The sequence below is a fragment of the Lagopus muta genome, chromosome 16 (genome assembly GCF_023343835.1).
Source record: "Lagopus muta isolate bLagMut1 chromosome 16, bLagMut1 primary, whole genome shotgun sequence".
Taxonomy (NCBI): Eukaryota; Metazoa; Chordata; class Aves; order Galliformes; family Phasianidae; genus Lagopus; species Lagopus muta.
Genome location: NC_064448.1, coordinates 11,553,973 through 11,573,082, shown reverse-complemented (window position 1 = coordinate 11,573,082; position 19,110 = coordinate 11,553,973). Strand labels below are relative to the sequence as shown.

At 44.9% G+C, this 19,110-nt stretch overlaps 2 protein-coding genes across 20 annotated transcripts in view; both read left to right on the top strand.

Moving 5' to 3' along the window:
• IFT52 (intraflagellar transport 52) overlaps positions 1-18,783 on the top strand; it is a 140,741-nt gene extending 121,958 nt beyond the window's left edge. For 8 of the 19 annotated variants that reach the window (XM_048963168.1, XM_048963160.1, XM_048963163.1 and 5 more), the window contains 2 exons: positions 367-512; positions 1,057-1,171. In XM_048963168.1, the coding sequence (XP_048819125.1) occupies positions 367-512; positions 1,057-1,098 (188 nt within the window). In that variant the 3' untranslated portion in view covers positions 1,099-1,171. Of the gene's footprint in view, positions 1-366; positions 513-1,056; positions 1,319-7,935; positions 8,139-8,443; positions 8,532-9,354; positions 9,485-10,232; positions 10,309-10,394; positions 10,467-11,004; positions 11,132-11,630; positions 11,787-12,575; positions 12,663-13,276; positions 13,346-14,093; positions 14,249-15,351; positions 15,440-16,558; positions 16,668-17,157; positions 17,304-17,847 lie in introns of those variants that run through there. The other 11 variants (XM_048963165.1, XM_048963174.1, XM_048963167.1 and 8 more) reach the window with 9 other exon arrangements.
• Positions 2,098-7,749, top strand: LOC125701302 (serine/threonine-protein kinase Sgk2-like). The gene is made up of 7 exons (XM_048963183.1): positions 2,098-2,214; positions 2,510-2,641; positions 3,450-3,562; positions 4,024-4,060; positions 4,604-4,690; positions 5,226-5,321; positions 7,350-7,749. The coding sequence occupies exons 1-7, from the start codon at positions 2,113-2,115 to the stop codon at positions 7,527-7,529; spliced, it is 747 nt and encodes a 248-aa protein (XP_048819140.1). The 5' UTR covers positions 2,098-2,112; the 3' UTR covers positions 7,530-7,749.
• Positions 18,784-19,110: the final 327 nt, after the last annotated feature.

Sequence of the window (19,110 nt, the reverse complement as noted above, 5' to 3'; positions counted from 1 at the left end):
GTTGGAAGCTGGTTCATGACTTACAGCTCGACACATCGGTTAGCAGCAGCATATCTTCCTCTTCCTATCCCTGTCTTTTCCTCTTCCCAATGGGCTTTGATTTGTAAGCCTGCTGTTATTTTAGAGACTTGCTGGCCTCCCTTTCTGTTCTTCTGGGGACTGGTTTTTGAAGTCAGCCAGTCAGTTCAGTGTCTGGTACTGACCAGATGAGAACAGACTGGCTGCAGGAATACATGATGACTAGTTCTGTGAACCTGTTTGTATCCCCAGGATGCCAGAAATGAATGGAGATTGGCAGTATGTTTTTGCCCTGCTGGTCCAGATGTGTGATGCTCACCTGCCTCTTTGCTTGCGATGCTTGTTTAGGTACTGATGATGACCTGGAGTTTTATATACGGAAGTGTGGCGATATCCTAGGAGTAACAAGTAAGCTCCCAAAGGAGAAGCAGGATGCCAAACATATTCTGGAGTACGTCTTCTTCCAAGTGGTTGAATTTAAGAAACGGAATCAGGTATTTTTCATAACAGAGTTACAAGTGAATTGTTGATACTGCCAGCACTAGGATGATACGTCCTTGTAGCAGCTGCTCTTCTCACAGGGAGGAGACACAGCAGTGCGTAAAGGCACTTGATGGACAATGAAGTCGACGCCTGGTGTTTGATACAGAATACTTACAGTGGTACAGATTGCGTAGTGCTCAATTTACTAAGTCTCCCATTTATTTTAACTGGGGGTACTGGTAGTGTAGTTTGAGTAATTCCAGTCTTTGACATGCACAACATGTAAAAGCAGCGTGCCCTCATGGGTGCTCCTATGCTTGCTAACGCGACGATGTAGATGTGAAACCTGCATTGTTACTTACAAGGAGTATTGTGTTCAAATTGACAGTGAAGAAGTACTTTACGCTTGTAGGCAGACCAGCTGTTTTTACTAACAGGTGTCTCAAATAGCTCAGTTAAGGTCCAAATCTGACACCAGTTGTACAAACGATAGTATATAATCTGTACAATGAGATGTTTTGTTCTGATTTTGTTCCTCCTTTCCTCTTCCCTAAGCAACGTGATACGGACGCAAGTGAAGCCCAGAATGGTGACTGAGACCTGGCTTTCCCCGGATGGAGAGGATCTGTTAAAAATATACTTAGCAATTTTCTTCAACCTCTGCGTTCAGTACATTGATTGAGACTGTCTGAGTATTTCACTGAATGGACGGATCGGTTACATGGAGTAGTTGGGATAACTGATGCCTTTTGAGGAAATGTTTGTATTTTCCAGGTTATTTCCTGTTTTTCTATTTCTTTATTGAAACTGCAATTTTGTTATATTTATATATATAAATATATATATATTTATATAAATCTTATGCTAAGAAAATCTAAGTTTGGTCATTTCTTGCTCTGGTATTTATTTTCTTCTACTCAGTTTTACTGTGGGCCCTTTTGGCATACATGTAGTCCTTAACTGCACTGTGAGAAAGATCATTACTCTGGTTGGTGAACTGGAAAAAGAAAATACAGCAGTAAGTATAGGAGATGCTGGAAATATATTACTGTAGCCCCCCAAGGCAGTCTCCTTTTGGATCTCTGCAAAAATGAACCAAGGCGAGGTAGGTTTGTAACTGTAGGAGCAGAAGGTTTCTTTCCAGGGAGGGGAAGAGTTGAAATCCGACAGTGATGATGCTACAGACTGCTGCCTTGTTCAAGGTTGGAAGGACATGGCGAATGGTGTTGGGATTAAGAAGTTAAGATTTAATGGATCTCTATTAGGAAAGGCTGATACTGTGCAGGAAACTCGGGGAGGCATTAAAGCAGGTATTGCACAGGAATGGAAACTCGCATGGAATTCATCATCCATGAGATATTGAAGCTCAGCGCATGGTGACAATATAGCCAAGGGTATAAGCAGTGAGAGGAACAGATCTGTCACTATCATTAGCACTGTGTGTCAGTGTTGCTGGAGATTTTTAACAGCTCTCTGAGGTTGTCCTTTGATATTGGAAGAGTTCTGTATTTCATCAGACACCCCGACTGTAAAACTTGATTTTTGCCCCACTCGAGCACTTTGTAAGGCCTTTGTGCACTTGTGCCTTATCTTTATCTGCCATGGTTTTTAATGTACAAGCTGCTGCTTTTCCAAAAGGCCAAACGCAAGTGTGATGGGACTTTTTATGCTGTGAAAGTCTTGCATAAGAAAACCATCCTAAAGAAAAAGGAGGTATGTCTGCTCTCCTCGGCCATGCATACACACACAGTGGTGATTGGTGTCTAAGCAATCCTGGAAATGCAATTGAACCATCTGGTGGCTGAAGCGAGTGTTCACATCAACAATGCACGCAGTAAGCATGGATTTATCTGTGGGATGAAGCAAAGTTAGAGAGGGGGGGAGTACTTTCATCTTTGGGGCTGGATATGATCCGTAGGGTTCTCGGATTCCTCATGGATTCAGAACAACAGGGAGTCTGTAGAGCAGGCTGTCCTGGACAGCTGTCTCCTTTCCTGCTTTTTTACAGCAAAACCACATCATGGCAGAACGCAACGTGCTTCTGAAAAATGTCAAGCACCCCTTCCTTGTGGGCCTCCACTACTCCTTCCAGACCTCGGAGAAGCTTTACTTTGTGCTTGATTATGTAAATGGAGGAGAGGTGAGTACCAACTTTCAATCTCCTGTTTAGTTCTGCCCAGCCATTCTGTTTTATTGCCTGCAACTTTCTTGTCAGGAGGTAACGATGTTGAAGCATAACATTACTTTGTTGGAAAGAACAGCTAGGAGGGGCTGGCAAGCATCTCCCTTCTAAGTGAAAATATTGCTGAGGATGACCTGTGCCAGCTGGTTATCAAGACAAGTAGGCGGAGAAAAAAGTTAGGGACGCTTTAAAATGCCATGGAGAGCATGAGAAATTCCAGTGTTGGTGAACTTCATGGAAAACTCACTCGTGCCAGCTCTCAGTCCCAGCCTAGAGCTGATGTGATGCTCCTGCAGTATGTCAGGCTTCTTTTTCTGAACTGTAACGGCTGCTCTCTCTACAGCTGTGCCTCTCAGTGCTACCTGAAACAGGCTGGGAGGTGCTATTAACACCGATGTCTTGTTTACACAGAGTTCTGACTCGCATGGGATTTTTAGGTTAGCACTGTTTTGGGACCATACTATATGTACACCTAGAACTGGCTCAGGAGCTAGAGCTAGCAAGGAAGCTTAACTAGATCAGCCAGTCTAATAGCCAGGTTTGGGGCAATGGCTTCTTAGGTGCAGGACTGATATGAGGAAGACAAATGGAACAGTTCCTGGGAAGGTGCTTAGACAGTGAAATAAGGCTTCTTGGTTTGGGCTTATTTGGTGCTGTCTGTGTGCCTCTTGCTGTAAATCAGCTTTCCCTTGAGTAGCTGGCGCGTGGGCCAGAAGATAACTTTCTGCTTTTAGAGTGGCCATAAATCCTCTTGTCTCTGTCTCAGCTCTTCTTCCACTTGCAAAGAGAGCGTTGTTTCCGTGAGCCCCGTGCAAGATTCTATGCTGCAGAGGTTGCTAGTGCAATTGGTTACCTGCATTCCTTAAACATCATCTATAGGTAAGGTACACGTCCATGCTGGGGAGAGCAGGGGCAATGGATCCACCAGCCAGCTGGGTGCAGGGCTGGGGAGGGAAAGGAGGTTTTTAGGTCTGTGTGAAGCATCGTGGCATTCAGCAGCGTGAGGGACCTGCTGGGCAATAAACACCCCCAGCCCAGCAGTGGGGACAAGACTCTAGTTGCATACAAAGATTTAGGAGAAACCTTACTAAGGAAATCAGAATTTCTGTGACAAATCATGCACAGTGAAATGAAAATTAATATCTGACCCTGCATGAGAGCAGTTCTACATTAATATGTAAATTCTAATGCCCAAGAGCAATGGGAGTTTGCACTTTGCAAAGGTCTTGGTGCGTTGGCTTATGAAGTCTTGTTGGCTCCTCCTTTCACCTGGTGCTGTTGCTGTTTAGGCCAGATATTTAGAAAATCCTGATCTGCTCAAAAAGTTTTTTGCCTTGCAGGGATTTAAAACCTGAGAACATCCTCCTGGATTGCCAGGTATATGCACCTCTTGTGCTGCCTTTTCAAAGCATTGGCATCATAACCAGAGAGCTATAGTTTGACAAGCCGTGGCTCATTCCATCGCATGGATTTTTGCATCTATATACCACTAAGTTTCTGTCCAGGTCTTGCAAGAGGGAGCAAGCACACACTCTGCAGAACTCCGCATACAAAACACTCTGCTTGGTCCCAAGAGCTGGGACCTGGCTTGAGGGGAGGGACTTGAGTGCTAAGAGTAAGTCACTGCTACTCTGGTGGTGACACTATGCCACCTGGCTTTGGGCTAAGGCAGTGCTGAGGCACAGAAGTGTTGGATGTCATCACAGTGGTGCAGCTGTAGTGAAACTTTAGAGAATGTCTGTACTTATTTTCTCCATGGACTTCCTACTTGCATGATAGGACGCCCAGAAGGTGAGGGAAAGGACAACAAGTGACCAGTGGGACAGTAAAACATAGATTGGGTTAAATGTGGTGGCCAATGCTTGGCAATCCTGCTGTTTCTCATGAGAGAGTGGGCCAGGCTGAAATTCTTTTTGTCAGGGACATGTGGTGTTGACAGATTTTGGACTCTGCAAGGAAGGAATGGAGGAAGAAGAGACTACCTCTACGTTCTGCGGCACTCCTGAGGTATGGCCCGTGTTGGAGCTCTGCTATGAGCTGAGGGGGAGAGCCTCGTTGATACAGGGAGCCTGATAACATGGAAATGATGATATGTGAGAGCAGCCTTGATGTGCTGCTTGTCCTGCAGGCCACATGAATGCTTACCTGTTGCACCTGGGCTCTGAGTAGTTTCATTGCTTTGGATAGACCTACTGGGTACGGAAACTGCAACCACCTCAAAATGACAAGAGTCTGTTAGAAGTGTAATACGTCAGTGTGGGGCAGGTTTGCTGGTTTTCTTGGTGGGTGGCCAATCCCTGTACAAACTGTTTCTAGGAAGAAAGCACTCTGTAGCCCAGGAAAGCGATTTTTTTTCTGTGGGGAGTTGGGTGCTGGTGGGTGTCTCTGGCAAATGGAGAATCCTTGTAAGCCTATTTGAAGATGCCGCTGTGTTCTTCCGAATGGATTTGCTGAACTTGAACTGCAGCCAGGTTTGTATACTTACAAAGGTGAACCCCTTCCTGTATGAGTGGACTACAGTATCTACTTCTGACTCTTCCAGTACTTAGCTCCTGAGGTGCTAAAGAAGCAGCCGTATGACAGGACAGTAGACTGGTGGTGCCTTGGAGCTGTCCTCTATGAGATGCTTTTTGGACTGGTAAGTTTAGAAGATATTTTATTTAGTGGAGAACTCATTTTCCAAATGTGTGAAGTGATGTCAACCTCATGTTCCTATGGCACTTGGTATGGGCGACTGAGGCAGGTAACTGAATGCGGGATTCAATCATGCCCTTAACCATTTGACCAGAGTTCAGGTTGCCCTTAACTTCTCACTGTGGGACACATCTTGGCCAATGATGTGTGGTTCCTTACAGGATGATGTGTGGAGTTCTAACATGTCTGGCACAGCAGCACTCAATGAGGGTGTGACTTCATTCAGGCCACGGTAGTCCACCGTCAGCCTCCATTCTCCACTGGCTTTACGCACTGGCCATATGGGGCTGTTAAAGGGCGAGTGAGTTTTGTTGATCACTCCCTGATTCTCTAATTGATGAATTAACTTCTGAATGGGGAGCAAGGAATCCCTGTTGGTGCGATACTGCCGTCTGTGCACCGTTTTTGTAGCTATCGGTACCTGTTGCTCTTCCACTCGTAGCAACCCCACAACAGACGGATCTTCTGATAGGCCGGGCAGAACAGACAACTGCTTAACACCTTCTGTGTCTACAGCAGCTATTCCAAAGGCCCATCGATACCCTTTGGGATCCTTAAAATATCCCCTTCTGAGGTAATCGATACCAAGTATACATGGAGCCCCTGGGCCAGTCACAATAGGATGCTTTTGCCAGTCTTTACCAGTGAGGCTGATTTCGGCCTCCAACATAGTCAGCTCTTGGGAACCTCCTGTCACCCCATGAATATAAATTGATTTTGTCCCTTGGTGACTCGAGGGCATTAGAGTGCACTGTGCACCAGTATCCACCAGGGCCTTATATTTCTGTGGTTCTGATGTACCAGGCCATCTAATCCACACAGTCCAATAAACTCTATTATCCCTTTCCCCCCCCTGGCTGGGGGCAGGGCCCCTCTATTTGTTACCTCTGTTGTCTGCAGCAACTGGAGCAATCACCTTTCTGGAGAAGTTCACCTTGGTGGTTGATTTGTCTTGTAACTCTTTTACCCTTGCTTGAAGTGCAGGAGTAGGTTGCTTATGCCACTTCTTCATATCCTCTCCATGGTCGCGTAGGTAATGCCACAAGGCAAAACGTGACGTGGTCTTACTGTTGTCACTTGTTCGAGCAGGAGGACGTCTTCTTTTGATAGCTGAGACGTTGGATGACACTGACTGGGAGGAAATCAAGTTGGCTAGCCCCTCAAGTAGGCTGTTTTGGGAATTCTGTTCCTCGTTGGATGTATCTGTTACCACCATGTATTCATCGGCATCAGGCATAATTGATAGTTTATCTATTATATCTTCTTGTTTGTTCTCCATTCTGTCCAGCTTTTCAGCTACTTTTTCAATGGCTGAAACACAAGCTCGTAGAGGGCTTAAATGTAACTCGAAGTCTTGAAGCTTATTAACCAACTCATTTATAAGGGGTCTTCTTTCCCCTCTGCCATACGTAGCTGCAAATGTACTGGCGTACCTTTCTGGTGCAGTCTTTGTGAATGTACGCCACATATTTGGTGTACACCTGGCTCTCTCAGGATCATGCTCTTGGTCTGGCTCATCGGGAATGAAATCGGGGCTATGTAGTGTTTCCACCACAGCACATTCTCTCAAATAACGGATGCCTTCTTCCAATCAGCCCATTTGTATTTGGTCTCCAAGCTTCCATTCACTTTTCCAGTGTCTGTGTTCGATGAACCAGATGTTGTGAATTCCACTCCACTTGCAGATTTTGTCTTCACATCCAGTTTCACCAGCCCAAACCCATATCCTTTGTTGAAGATATCTCTGGCAGATTTGCCAAGGTCTGCATATGATGGAGGAATCGCCATTGGAGCTGGCTAGCGCGGGAGGGCGGTGGGGCCGGGCGGAGCGGGGCCGGGGGCGCGGGCGGGTCTCGCCGTGAGGAGGCCGCGCTGCTGTGGCCGCTGGCACTGGAGGGCGAAGTGTGGGCGATGTGTGGTTCCTTACCATAGCTTATACTTGACAGGCTGCTTCTCTTCTCTTTCAAATCAGCCTCCCTTTTATAGCCGGGATGTGTCTCAAATGTATGACAACATTCTCCACAAGCAACTCCAGATCCAAGGAAGCAAGACTGTGGCAGCCTGTGATATCCTCCATGGACTTCTCCACAAGGACCAGAAGAGGAGGCTGGGTGCCAAAACAGACTTTGTAGGTGGCCTCTCTTATGATTAGGAGGGAGGATGGATAAGAAGGCTTCCTACGACGAGCTTTATATATGTTTATGGTAACAGCACTGCCTTGGGAAAGGCTTTCCATGTAGGTAGGTCTTTCCAGTTCCCTAAAAGAGGTAGATGGGGTTGACTCATTCCTGAAGGGAAATGCTATGATTCAAGATGTGGTGGCAAGCTAGAATACCTGCAATGGTGTCATCTCATCCCTTCAAGGTATTACAGGACTATGACCGTCGTGGATTAAAGACTTACTACATGTCCACGTAGGGTTCATGTGGCAGCTCCAAGTCTTGTTTCAGTGACCGCACCGCTGTGCGCTCCCGCCTCTGTGTGGCCGAGGGGTGGGGGTGGCTGGGCGGCGCAGCGCCCCCTACCGGCGGCTGTCGGTACGATCCCAGCCGCAGTGTTTCCTGGGAGAGGCAGCACACCGCGGGCTGCTGCGCGTGCGAGGGCGGTGCGTTACCGGGCGACCGGGAGCCGTTGCGTGCGGGATGGCGGAGTGCCCGCGGAACGCCATCGTCTTCAACGCTTCCAAAGGGGAAGCCTTCAGTCCCGCCAGCGGCTACAAAGCCTGGCGTAAGAGGCTCCGAGGGCACTGGGAGATCCTGAGGTGAGGGCCGGGCCGCTGCTCTCCCCGTCCTGGCGGTGCTGCGCAGCTCGGCTGCCCGGCTCGGGGTGTCGGGGCGCAGAAGGAAGGGCCTTCGTTTGCCCGGATTTTGCTCTCTGTGAGGTGCGGGTTGTGGCTGTGCCGCGGGGCCTCGCTGACGGTGCTTTGTGTTCGATAGGTTGTGAATTCTAAACCGAAACGAAGGGGTTGAAGCGACTGGAGTGATTTGCTTAATGCTTATTTGTCAGTTCTTAGTACTATTGTGGTTCAGGGCAAGAATGCCGTGTCTTTTTGTTGTCCGTTTGTAGCTTAAAAGATGAGATCACGTCTGAGAATCTCCTCGGAGTGAAAGTGTGGATAACAGCTGGTCCAAGAGAAAAGTTCAACGCTGCTGAGGTAAGAATCACAGAGTCACAGAATGGCCAGGGCTGGAAGGGACCTCAAGGATCACGAAGCTCAACCCCCCGGCCACAGGCAGGGCCACCAACCTGCACACTTAATACCAGCCCAGGCTGCCCATCCGGCCTCCAACACCTCCAGGGACGGGGCATCCACAGCCTCTCTGGGCAGCTGTTCCAGCACCTCACCGTCATTTGTAAAGAACTTCCCTCTGGCATCCAACCTAAATCTTCCCTCCCACAACTTAAAGCCATACCTGTTTGCTCATGGGCTGTGCATTAAGCAAATCTTAAAACAACATAGAAGATAACAGCGTAGATGATTTTGGACGTTACTGCTTTGTATGAATTTACACAGCTTGAGATTTGAATGCTTTTCTCATAGCATCAAATTCACTGCAGGTTGTCAGAATCATCTCAGTGTAGCTTCTTCCGATACTTGAAGGGAGCATGTAAACAGGAGGGAGAATGGCTGTTTATGAGGGTGGATGGTGATAGGACAAGGGGGAATGGTTTTAAAGTGAGACAGGCGAGGTTTAGGTTGGATATTAGGAGGAAGTTCTTCATTCAGAGGGTGGTGGTGCACTGGCACAGGTTGCCCAAGGGGGCTGTGGATGCCCCATCCCTGGAGGCATTCAAGGCCAGGCTGGATGTGGCTCTGGGCAGCCTGGTCTGGTGGGTGGTGACCCTGCACACAGCAGGGGGTTGGGTCTGGCTGAGCGCTGTGCTCCTTTGCAACCCAGGCCATTCTGTGATTCTTGCAGTCTTGCTGTTGTCTTCTTTCACTGACGGTTTTTTTCTGGATGCTTGTTGTCTTTTAGTTTTCGGTTCTGAAGAAATTCGTGGAGGATGGTGGAGCCATCCTGGTGATGCTCAGTGAAGGTGGCGAGTCCAGATCTGGCACAAACATTAACGTTCTGTTAGAAGAATACGGGATCGCTTTCAATAACGGTAGTGGGGCTCACTGACACCTTTTATTCTTTCATTTCCTAGGAAAGCTAAGAGCAGTTCAGTCTGTAGGCTGTGAGCTCTGCAGGTCCTGCACACAAAATCTGCCCTTGGATCTTTTCAGGATGTGCTTCTCTTGATATCTGTATGTGCTCTATAGTGTAACACTGAGGCACACTGAGGGCTTTCCACAGGCACAGCAGCTTGGTAACAATTTGGCCATCCCCGTAGCTCACCTGAAGCAGCTGTGGCACTTTCTTGGAGGAGACCAGTAACGTGCAATCCATTCGCTTGTGCACTGCCAAAGTGTAAATAAACTGTGTGCCTCAGCGTACAGGAAATATCTGTAGGCTCTTTGATGGCATTTAGCCTGGTATTCTTTGTTTTCCTTTTTTTTGCTCTCTGTTTTTTTGTGCGTCAGTGCTATTGGTCATCATCACGCTTTAGGAGATGTATTAAAAACTTTGATAAGAATCCTTTTAACTTTTTTTTTAATCTAAGAACATGCAGAAGACATGTGGTCGTTTTTCATAGTTTTATTTTGCAAAGATATTGCTGGTCTAAGTCTTTATGTCCAGAAGGAAGCAATAGTGAAGACTGACAGGAACTTTTCTGGGGGCCACGTGCCAGCTTTGCAGTGTTAGAAAGAAACATTCAAGGGAGCCCAGAGCTAAACTCATTTACACTGCTACGTTTAGCACACTGATCAGTTAAGGTACAGATTTCCTCTTATTTCATTTTTTTATCCAAGATGCTGTTGTACGAAATGTGTATTACAAGTACTTCCATCCAAAAGAAGCACTGATCTCTGATGGAGTTTTGAATAGGTAGGTATTTTGGCCGTGTGCATCTTCACAATTAACTCTTTTAGCCTGTAGTGTTTTCAGTAGGCTTTGCTTTCAATTTGCTGTAGGGGAATCAGTGAAGCTGCAGGAAAAACAGGGCTTGAGACAGCAGGTGAAGATGGGAGCGGGCATGGCTCACAGTAAGTGTTTTCCTTTGGGGCAGCTGGTGTGAAAAGCTTTAGCCTCACTCTCCACTGATAGCCTCCGTGGGCAGGAATTTATTGAGCTTATGTTGAGCTTTTCTAATGTGTGTATGTCAGTTAGCTTCTTGCTTCCCAAGGCTTTATCTGGAAAGAAGGCTGTTCAGTGACTCTTGATAGCAAGTAAAGAGCAGGAATGATAGATAGATTTTGAGGGGCATTATTACTTTCTTGACCAGATTCCCCCCCCCTCCACCCCCCTTCTCTCTGTATTTGAGTTTGATTGAACATGAATAGGCATGAGCTCTGGTTAGTGAGTGCTCTAGCTGTAGAGAAGAGGAACCCTGTTTCTTTCTGAAGAGAAACACCTCCTAGGAAGTAATGTCATTGTGGTGGTCTGAGTTTCTCAAACAGGGCTCTTGGCATTCCACCATCAGCGCACGGTTAAACTTGTCAGCTTAGGCAGATAGTCTGTTTTATAGATGAGACGAGCCTATGTGACGCATGCAGGCACTTAAGGAGTCTGTATTTTCTGCAGAGCTCTCACTTTTGTGTATCCGTTTGGTGCCACACTAAATGTGATGAAACCAGCAGTGGCTGTTCTGTCAACAGGATCCATCTGCTTCCCCCTGAGGAGACCTATTCTTGCGTTCTATCAGCACCAGGTACGATTCTGCATGAAGCAAGCCATGTAGTTTGAGCATTTAATGAGACTGTTCCTTAGTTAATAGTGGATGAAGAAAGAGGACCATCAGCTCAGAGCTGGTAGATGTCTGTTATCTGTGCAGCTTTCTTAGTTCATTAAAAAAAAGGCAACTACGAGTAGTGGATGGGTGTAAGGAATTAGTATTGTTAGTGAACATTACCATGCTCTTTACTGTGTGTATAACTTGCTAACACTCTTGTGGGTTGGTTTTTTTTTTTTTTTTGTACCTTAGGAAGGAAATTTTTCTTTATTTTTTTACTGAGGATGTCTGTCTTCATTCCCCACATTGTGTCTGAAATGCACCCCGTAAATCAAAGTCAATACAGCAGTGTGAGTGAACTTCCACGTGCACTTACTGCTTGCATTTTGGAAGCAGTGCCATGTCAGCCGGGTAGATCTTCCTGCATCCTAACACTGCCGTGTGAATTCAAATAGATGGCATCATTTTTCCTGTCTAGCTTGCAGAAACTGTAGAAAAAAAGGTAGAATATGAAGCCAGAGACAGAGCTGCTTTCTCAGGCAGAGCAGAGCAATGTGCCAGAAGGAAAACAGGATCTATGGAAGCAAAGAGGAGATGCGGTAAAGAGCAGCAACCAAAATTGAAGGAGTGGAAAGTAAGAGCAGGGGATGCTGTCTGGTTACTCTGTTTGGAATCAAACCTTTAGAATTCAAGTTGAGCTTTATTTGCAAAATGTGGAGAATATCAGCAGTTTGTTAGGCAAACTGGAGCTCTGAGTATCTTCAGTGCCACTGCAGCAGTCTGTATGGCTGTGTTATGCCTTGAGCTCCACAGCTGGTGCAGGAAGCACACGTGGTGTCTGGGTCTGTTGAAAGCTTCCTGTTTCTTATGTGTGCCCTCGTGGAAGGCAGGAGGGGTAATCTGGATAGAGAAGAACACCAAAGTTGTTTTGTGGATGCCTTTTCATGCACGTTTGATTTGGCTGAAGAGAAATAAAGGAGCCTGAATCTTTTGCATTTTATATTAGAAGCAATGAAATTACCCAACTCTTCTGTTGGCTGATGTACTCACGTGCTGTGCTGACATGCATGCGTGTTGCTGTCCTTTAGGTTTCCATTTTTTGAACTTATTTTTTTGCTTCATCAATAGAAGTGTTCTTTTTGCTGCCAAAATAACATAAGTGCAGCTGTTGTTGACGATACGGGATTTCTTGTCTTTCTAATGTTCAAACAGATGAGTATTTTACTGAATTTCTGAGCCTGCAGAGCATGTGCTCTTACAAAGAATGCTGCGCTCTTGTGAGCTTTCCATGTTTGAAACTGCCTTTGATGCTTATTCCAACATTTCTCATTTGTTTCAATTGCTTTGCAATTGGATGCCATTAACAATTGCCTCTAAAACTGCAACTAGGAATGTTTTTTTATATTGTGCTCTTTCTCAATAGAGCCAAGGTGGAAAGGTGGCAGCACTGGGATCTTGCCACATGTTCAGCGATCAATACTTAGATAAAGAAGAAAATGGTAAGATCCTGGTAAGTGAACAAGTGTGTGTATTTCACAGGGTTACAAAGGAATTCCAGCTGAACAGCTTCCTCTTGGCCAAGAAAGCTGTGAAAGCGATGTGGTGTGAGTCTCAGCATTGCTAACAGCTGACATCCTGGAGGCTTTGTCACAGCACAACTAACAGAAAGGAGTTTGTAACAGTGCAGCGTATTGCTTGTGCTTCAGGACTCTGACAAGCGTTTCCTACTCCTGTTCAGCACTCGTTGTTATGAAAATTGATCAGTCGGTCTTTTGTGGTCTGTGACTTCTTAGCTTCTTGAGTGCTTGATTTTTGGTTCGTGATTAATAATAAACCTTTGTACATGTGGCTCCTGATGGGTTGTAGTGTGCTGTCCAAGGTGTAGTGCATAGTGCCCTTATTTGTAAGAAGAGGGGTTTCCTGACAGCACACATCTCACACAGGGTGTGCTTCTTGTTCTGAATGGCTGCTTCCATGAGCAAATAAAAATCCAAGGTTGTCTTTCCTCTCTAGATTTTCTTGGATTTATTGCCCACTTTACTTCTTTTTTTGCTGTACGTTATTAGATTTAATATGAATGAACTTGGGCCTTCCTGATTTTAGTAAAGTTCTCCCCTTTTCCAGGATGTGCTTTTGCAGTGGCTCACAACATCAGATGTTCGTTTAAACCAGAGGGACATGGAAGACCCTGAGGTAAGAGAGATCCTTCAGAAGGCAGTAAATAACAGAGAGGTCCAGCAGTGCTGGTTTTGCCCAACCGTGATTTAGTGCAGAATAGCTGACAGCCAGATGAATGCTGTTGTTGTTACAGACCCTTTATTTTGGATAGAAGTTGAAGAATTCCTAGACAGACTGGGAGAGAAAATGGCGAATAAAAAAATGTATCTATTTCAGTCTGGGGTTGGTGCTCATTCCTGAAGCTGGCTGTGAAAGACCTTTCCCAGTTTGGCTGCTGGGGATGTTTTTGCTGTTCAAACTTAACCAGTTTGTGCTTCAGCTTTGAGCCTTCAGTCGAGAGAAATGTGTGAAGCAAAGACAGATTTTGTTTATCTGGTTAAACATCAGCCTTTGTATCAATTTTAGTTGTGGTTATTATTTTTTTTATATCTGCATATGCAGAGATTATTTTTTGTTTAGAAACACACATGACCAAATTGTAGACTGTGTGTACGAAAAGAAAGAGTCCTGCATGGTTGTGTTAAGCTGTCTCTTGATTTTGACAAGAAGTGACAAATTCAGATGCAGTGTCTGTGCAGCTGTGAACAGGGTGCAGCTAAGAATGGAGTCTGCAGTTTTCTGGTGTAAGCTGCACTGCAAGGGCTCGTGCCTGGTGGAGAATGGAGTAATTATTTCTGGATGGCGTTAGGAGAGGTGTAAACTGGTAAGAGACTGTAATTGGTTTGGTCTTCTTAATAATGTGCGTGCCTGTGTGTGTGTTCAGATTTCAGACTATACCTTGCTCCCAAATATAGCTGCACTGTCTGAGCAACTGCGGGTCTGCCTGCAAGGAGGAGATGAGAGCCCAAGAGACTTCACACAGCTGTTTGATACGTCCCTGTATGAGCTGGACACAACCGCCCTCCCTGCAGTTCTCAAGTCAGCAGCTCTGAACTCATTCATTTCTCCATGTGCTACGTTCTTTTGTTTTTTCTTTCTCCATTTTCTGCTTATTTTGTGCTTATTGTGACCACTTAGCAGAAGAACCTGCACTGCGTACCGCATTCTGACTATGGATATCCCAGAGCTCTTAGGGTGATAGTGTGGTCTTTTCTTGTTCTGCAGGTTTGTTTCTTTTTCTGGTTTCCCAGGTTTTCTCTTTGATAGGAATTTTGCCGTAGTTTCTGACATTCTTTTTTACTTCTTCTACCAGTTGTTGCCTCAAGGAACTGGTACTTTTTGTAGAACTGCATGCAGTGATGTTGGGTACTTTCTGGAGGGATAAGAGGAGATACTGTCTGAGAGCTGGTTGTTTTTCCATTCATGTATTATTACTTGGCATTTACTGAAGCTCTGTTTTTCTCATCTTTGCATTTCCCAGCAAATTCTCTGCCTGAAGCTGTATCTGCTGCTTGGTTTCATCACTTTTCTATCGCTAGCAGCTTTGCCCCATCTAACTTATGCTACTCAGATCGTGTAAGAACATGTTGAATAATAGCAGGCTTGGCACAGATGTCATGAAACTCCACTGCTTGATGGACATCTCTTCTTACTCTGTGTTTTTTCTATTTTCCCTAGATGTGAATTGATACTGGAATGTCCCTTCTGATCCCATAGCAAATAATTTTTTAAATGGCTTTTGTTAGGAACTCTCTGAAGAACTGTTGAAATCCCCAGTCAGCTCCTTTAGAACTGGATCGCTTTTTCCTTTGTGCGTCCATCCCTTCAGAAGTTGTTTGAATAATGGAGAGCTGTGACTTCCTTCTGTTTTGTCATTCTCCATGTCCATCTATCGTTGTCTGCTCTGCCATAACTTCAGTTTGCTTGCTTTCAAAGTCAGCTATTACTCGTATGTAGTGCTCTGGGTTCCTTTCATCAATGGGCGTCCATTTTTTTGTGCCGTTACTTTCTGCAAAATGTTGACCTTTGTGTCTTTGTGGAATATTAACTTCTATAGTCCTTAATGCATGCAAGTACAAATGGTGTTCTTTCTTTCCTCATACTTTGGGTTTTTGTTTTGTTTTGGTTTGTGCTTACTGCAGAGCTTATGAAGAGTTGAATGTGAAGCATGAACCTCTCCGACTCATTGAGCCTCAATTTGAGACTCCACTGCCTCCCTTGCAGCCAGCTGTAAGTATTCTTGCTGACACGGGACCTGGAGGGTTTTTGTTTCATATGGACACACTGTGTTGTTTCTGTGTTTCTTTCAAGAAAAACAAGGGAGAGCAATACTGATCTTGCCTCATATTTGACTCTTAAGAAGTAGCTTTTTTACACTTATGGTTTTAGTCAGCAGAACTTGAAAGTGTGGCATCTGGTATGGTACAGAAACTCTCTAAATCTCTACGAATGCCTTGCATGTATCATCACTTGTGTAGCTGCTCCTGGCCCTGTAGGGCTTTGGGTTTTTGCTTTCACTGTGAAAACAGAAAGTGGTGTTTCAGAAAATAGTGGTGTTGTGATCAATAGAATTGTACTGCTGGGGGGAGCCAGTCAGTTCCACTGTTCTCTGAGCTTCTGCATTTTCGGGGGAAGAAGAAAATAAAGTGTTGGTCTTCTACAGCAAGGGCTGGCCAAACTTTTCCTTGCAGAGATTTGGACTGGCACCAACACCGTGAGCTTCAGTGGTGTCACACTTAGTTTTCTGTCTGAGCTCTGCCACTGTGGCTTGTGCTTTGGTTTGACCACTGAAGAAATGTTACTGTGATAACTTAGAGCTGGTTTCAGGGGTCAACTGGAAGTAATATCTCTTGCAGTGCTCTTTCAAAACAGGTTCATTTAGAAATAGAGTGCTCTTTTAAGCACTTGTCAGCCCTGTTCAATGCAGAGTCCCAGTTGTGGCACATGTGGTGACTGCATGAGAAAGAAAATGCCCTCATCCAAATGAGCACAGAAATGCTTCAAGGCGAGTTGTTATGGTCTGTTTAGTACCTGGACTATCTCAGTACTAAATGGAATCACCTGGATGTCTTGGAACAAAAGAAAGAACAAACTGCAAATATAGCATCTGTAGTTGTTCTAGGAGATAATTGTGGCATTCTGGAGACTGAACTCTTGAAATATTGAGTTGTTTTTGCAAACCACACATGAGATTTTTAAAAGGATGTACGTTTGCACTCTGGGCTTTGGAGTTGCTTCTGATTTAATAAAAGGTTTATTGAAGTGCAGTCTAAAACTGTTGCCTTGGAGGTTTTTGAAGTATAAGGAAAATAATTGTCAATAAAACATGCTCTCTCAATTCTCTTCCAGGTTTTTCCACCTGTTTTCAGAGAATTGCCTCCTCCTCCTCTGGAGCTGTTTGACTTGGATGAAATATTTTCCTCTGAGAAAGCTCGTCTTGCAGAGATTACAAACAAATGTAAGCAGAGCAGACTGATTTTTCACACGTGTCTATGCAAGTTTTTGTAAGAAAATAGGTGTTGAACCTGGTCATAATCTATGGAAATGCACTTTTGTAATCCTGGGCCAAGTATGCTTAGAGTGTTGGAAGCTGGGTCATGACTTACAGCTCGACACATCGGTTAGCAGCAGCATATCTTCCTCTTCCTATCCCTGTCTTTTCCTCTTCCCAATGGGCTTTGATCTGTAAGCCTGCTGTTATTTTAGAGACTTGCTGGCCTCCCTTTCTGTTCTTCTGGGGACTGGTTTTTGAAGTCAGCCAGTCAGTTCAGTGTCTGGTACTGACCAGATGAGAACGGACTGGCTGCAGGAATACATGATGACTAGTGCTGTGAACCTGTTTGTATCCCCAGGATGCCAGAAATGAATGGAGATTGGCAGTATGTTTTTGCCCTGCTGGTCCAGATGTGTGATGCTCACCTGCCTCTTTGCTTGCGATGCTTGTTTAGGTACTGATGATGACCTGGAGTTTTATATACGGAAGTGTGGCGATATCCTAGGAGTAACAAGTAAGCTCCCAAAGGAGAAGCAGGATGCCAAACATATTCTGGAGTACGTCTTCTTCCAAGTGGTTGAATTTAAGAAACGGAATCAGGTATTTTTCATAACAGAGTTACAAGTGAATTGTTGATACTGCCAGCACTAGGATGATACGTCCTTGTAGCAGCTGCTCTTGCCACAGGGAGGAGACACAGCAGTGCGTAAAGGCACTTGATGGACAATGAAGTCGACGCCTGGTGTTTGATACAGAATACTTACAGTGGTACAGATTGCGTAGTGCTCAATTTGCTAAGTCTCCCATTTATTTGAATTGGGGGTACTGGTAGTGTAGTTTGAGTAATTCCAGTCATTGACATGCACAACATGTAAAAGCAGCGTGCCCTCATGGGTGCTCCTATGCTTGCTAACGCGACGATGTAGATGTGAAACCTGCATTGTTACTTACAAGGAGTATTGTGTTCAAATTGACAGTGAAGAAGTACTTTACGCTTGTAGGCAGACCAGCTGTTTTTACTAACAGGTGTCTCAAATAGCTCAGTTAAGGTCCAAATCTGACACCAGTTGTACAAACGATAGTATATAATCTGTACAATGAGATGTTTTGTTCTGATTTTGTTCCTCCTTTCCTCTTCCCTAAGCAACGTGATACGGACGCAAGTGAAGCCCAGAATGGTGACTGAGACCTGGCTTTCCCCGGATGGAGAGGATCTGTTAAAAATATACTTAGCAATTTTCTTCAACCTCTGCGTTCAGTACATTGATTGAGACTGTCTGAGTATTTCACTGAATGGACGGATCGGTTACATGGAGTAGTTGGGATAACTGATGCCTTTTGAGGAAATGTTTGTATTTTCCAGGTTATTTCCTGTTTTTCTGTTTCTTTATTGAAACTGCAATTTTGTTATATTTATATATATAAATATATATATATTTATATAAATCTTATGCTAAGAAAATCTAAGTTTGGTCATTTCTTGCTCTGGTATTTATTTTCTTCTACTCAGTTTTACTGTGGGCCCTTTTGGCATACATGTAGTCCTTAACTGCACTGTGAGAAAGATCATTACTCTGGTTGGTGAACTGGAAAAAGGAAATACAGCAGTAAGTATAGGAGATGCTGAAAATATATTACTGTAGCCCCCCAAGGCAGTCTCCTTTTGGATCTCTGCAAGAATGAACCAAGGCGAGGTAGGTTTGTAACTGTAGGAGCAGAAGGTTTCTTTCCAGGGAGGGGAAGAGTTGAAATCAGACAGTGATGATGCTACAGACTGCTGCCTTGTTCCAGGTTGGAAGGACATGGCGAATGGTGTTGGGATTAAGAAGTTAAGATTTAATGGATGTCTATTAGGAAAGGCTGATACTGTGCAGGAAACTCGGGGAGGCATTAAACCAGGTATTGCACAGGAATGGAAACTCGCATGGAATTCATCATCCATGAGATATTGAAGCTCAGCGCATGGTGACAATATAGCCAAGGGTATAAGCAGTGAGAGGAACAGATCTGTCGCTATCATTAGCACTGTGTGTCAGTGTTGCTGGAGATTTTTAACAGCTCTCTGAGGTTGTCCTTTGATATTTGAAGAGTTCTGTATTTCATCAGACACCCCGACTGTAAAACTTGATTTTTGCCCCACTCGAGCACTTTGTAAGGCCTTTGTGCACTTGTGCCTTATCTTTATCTGCCATGTTTTTTAATGTAAAAGCTGCTGCTTTTCCAAAAGGTTTGTCTTATCCTCCTCCCCTCCAAGGAAAAAAAAACAAACACAAAAACAACACAAAACCCATCATTTTACACTGTTTCATGTTTAGGATGCTTTCCTAAAGCTGGTTTCCCAATGCACCTAGCAAGCTACTAACCAGCTGAGATGTGCCAACGTAATGCTGGCAGAAGGGATTATACT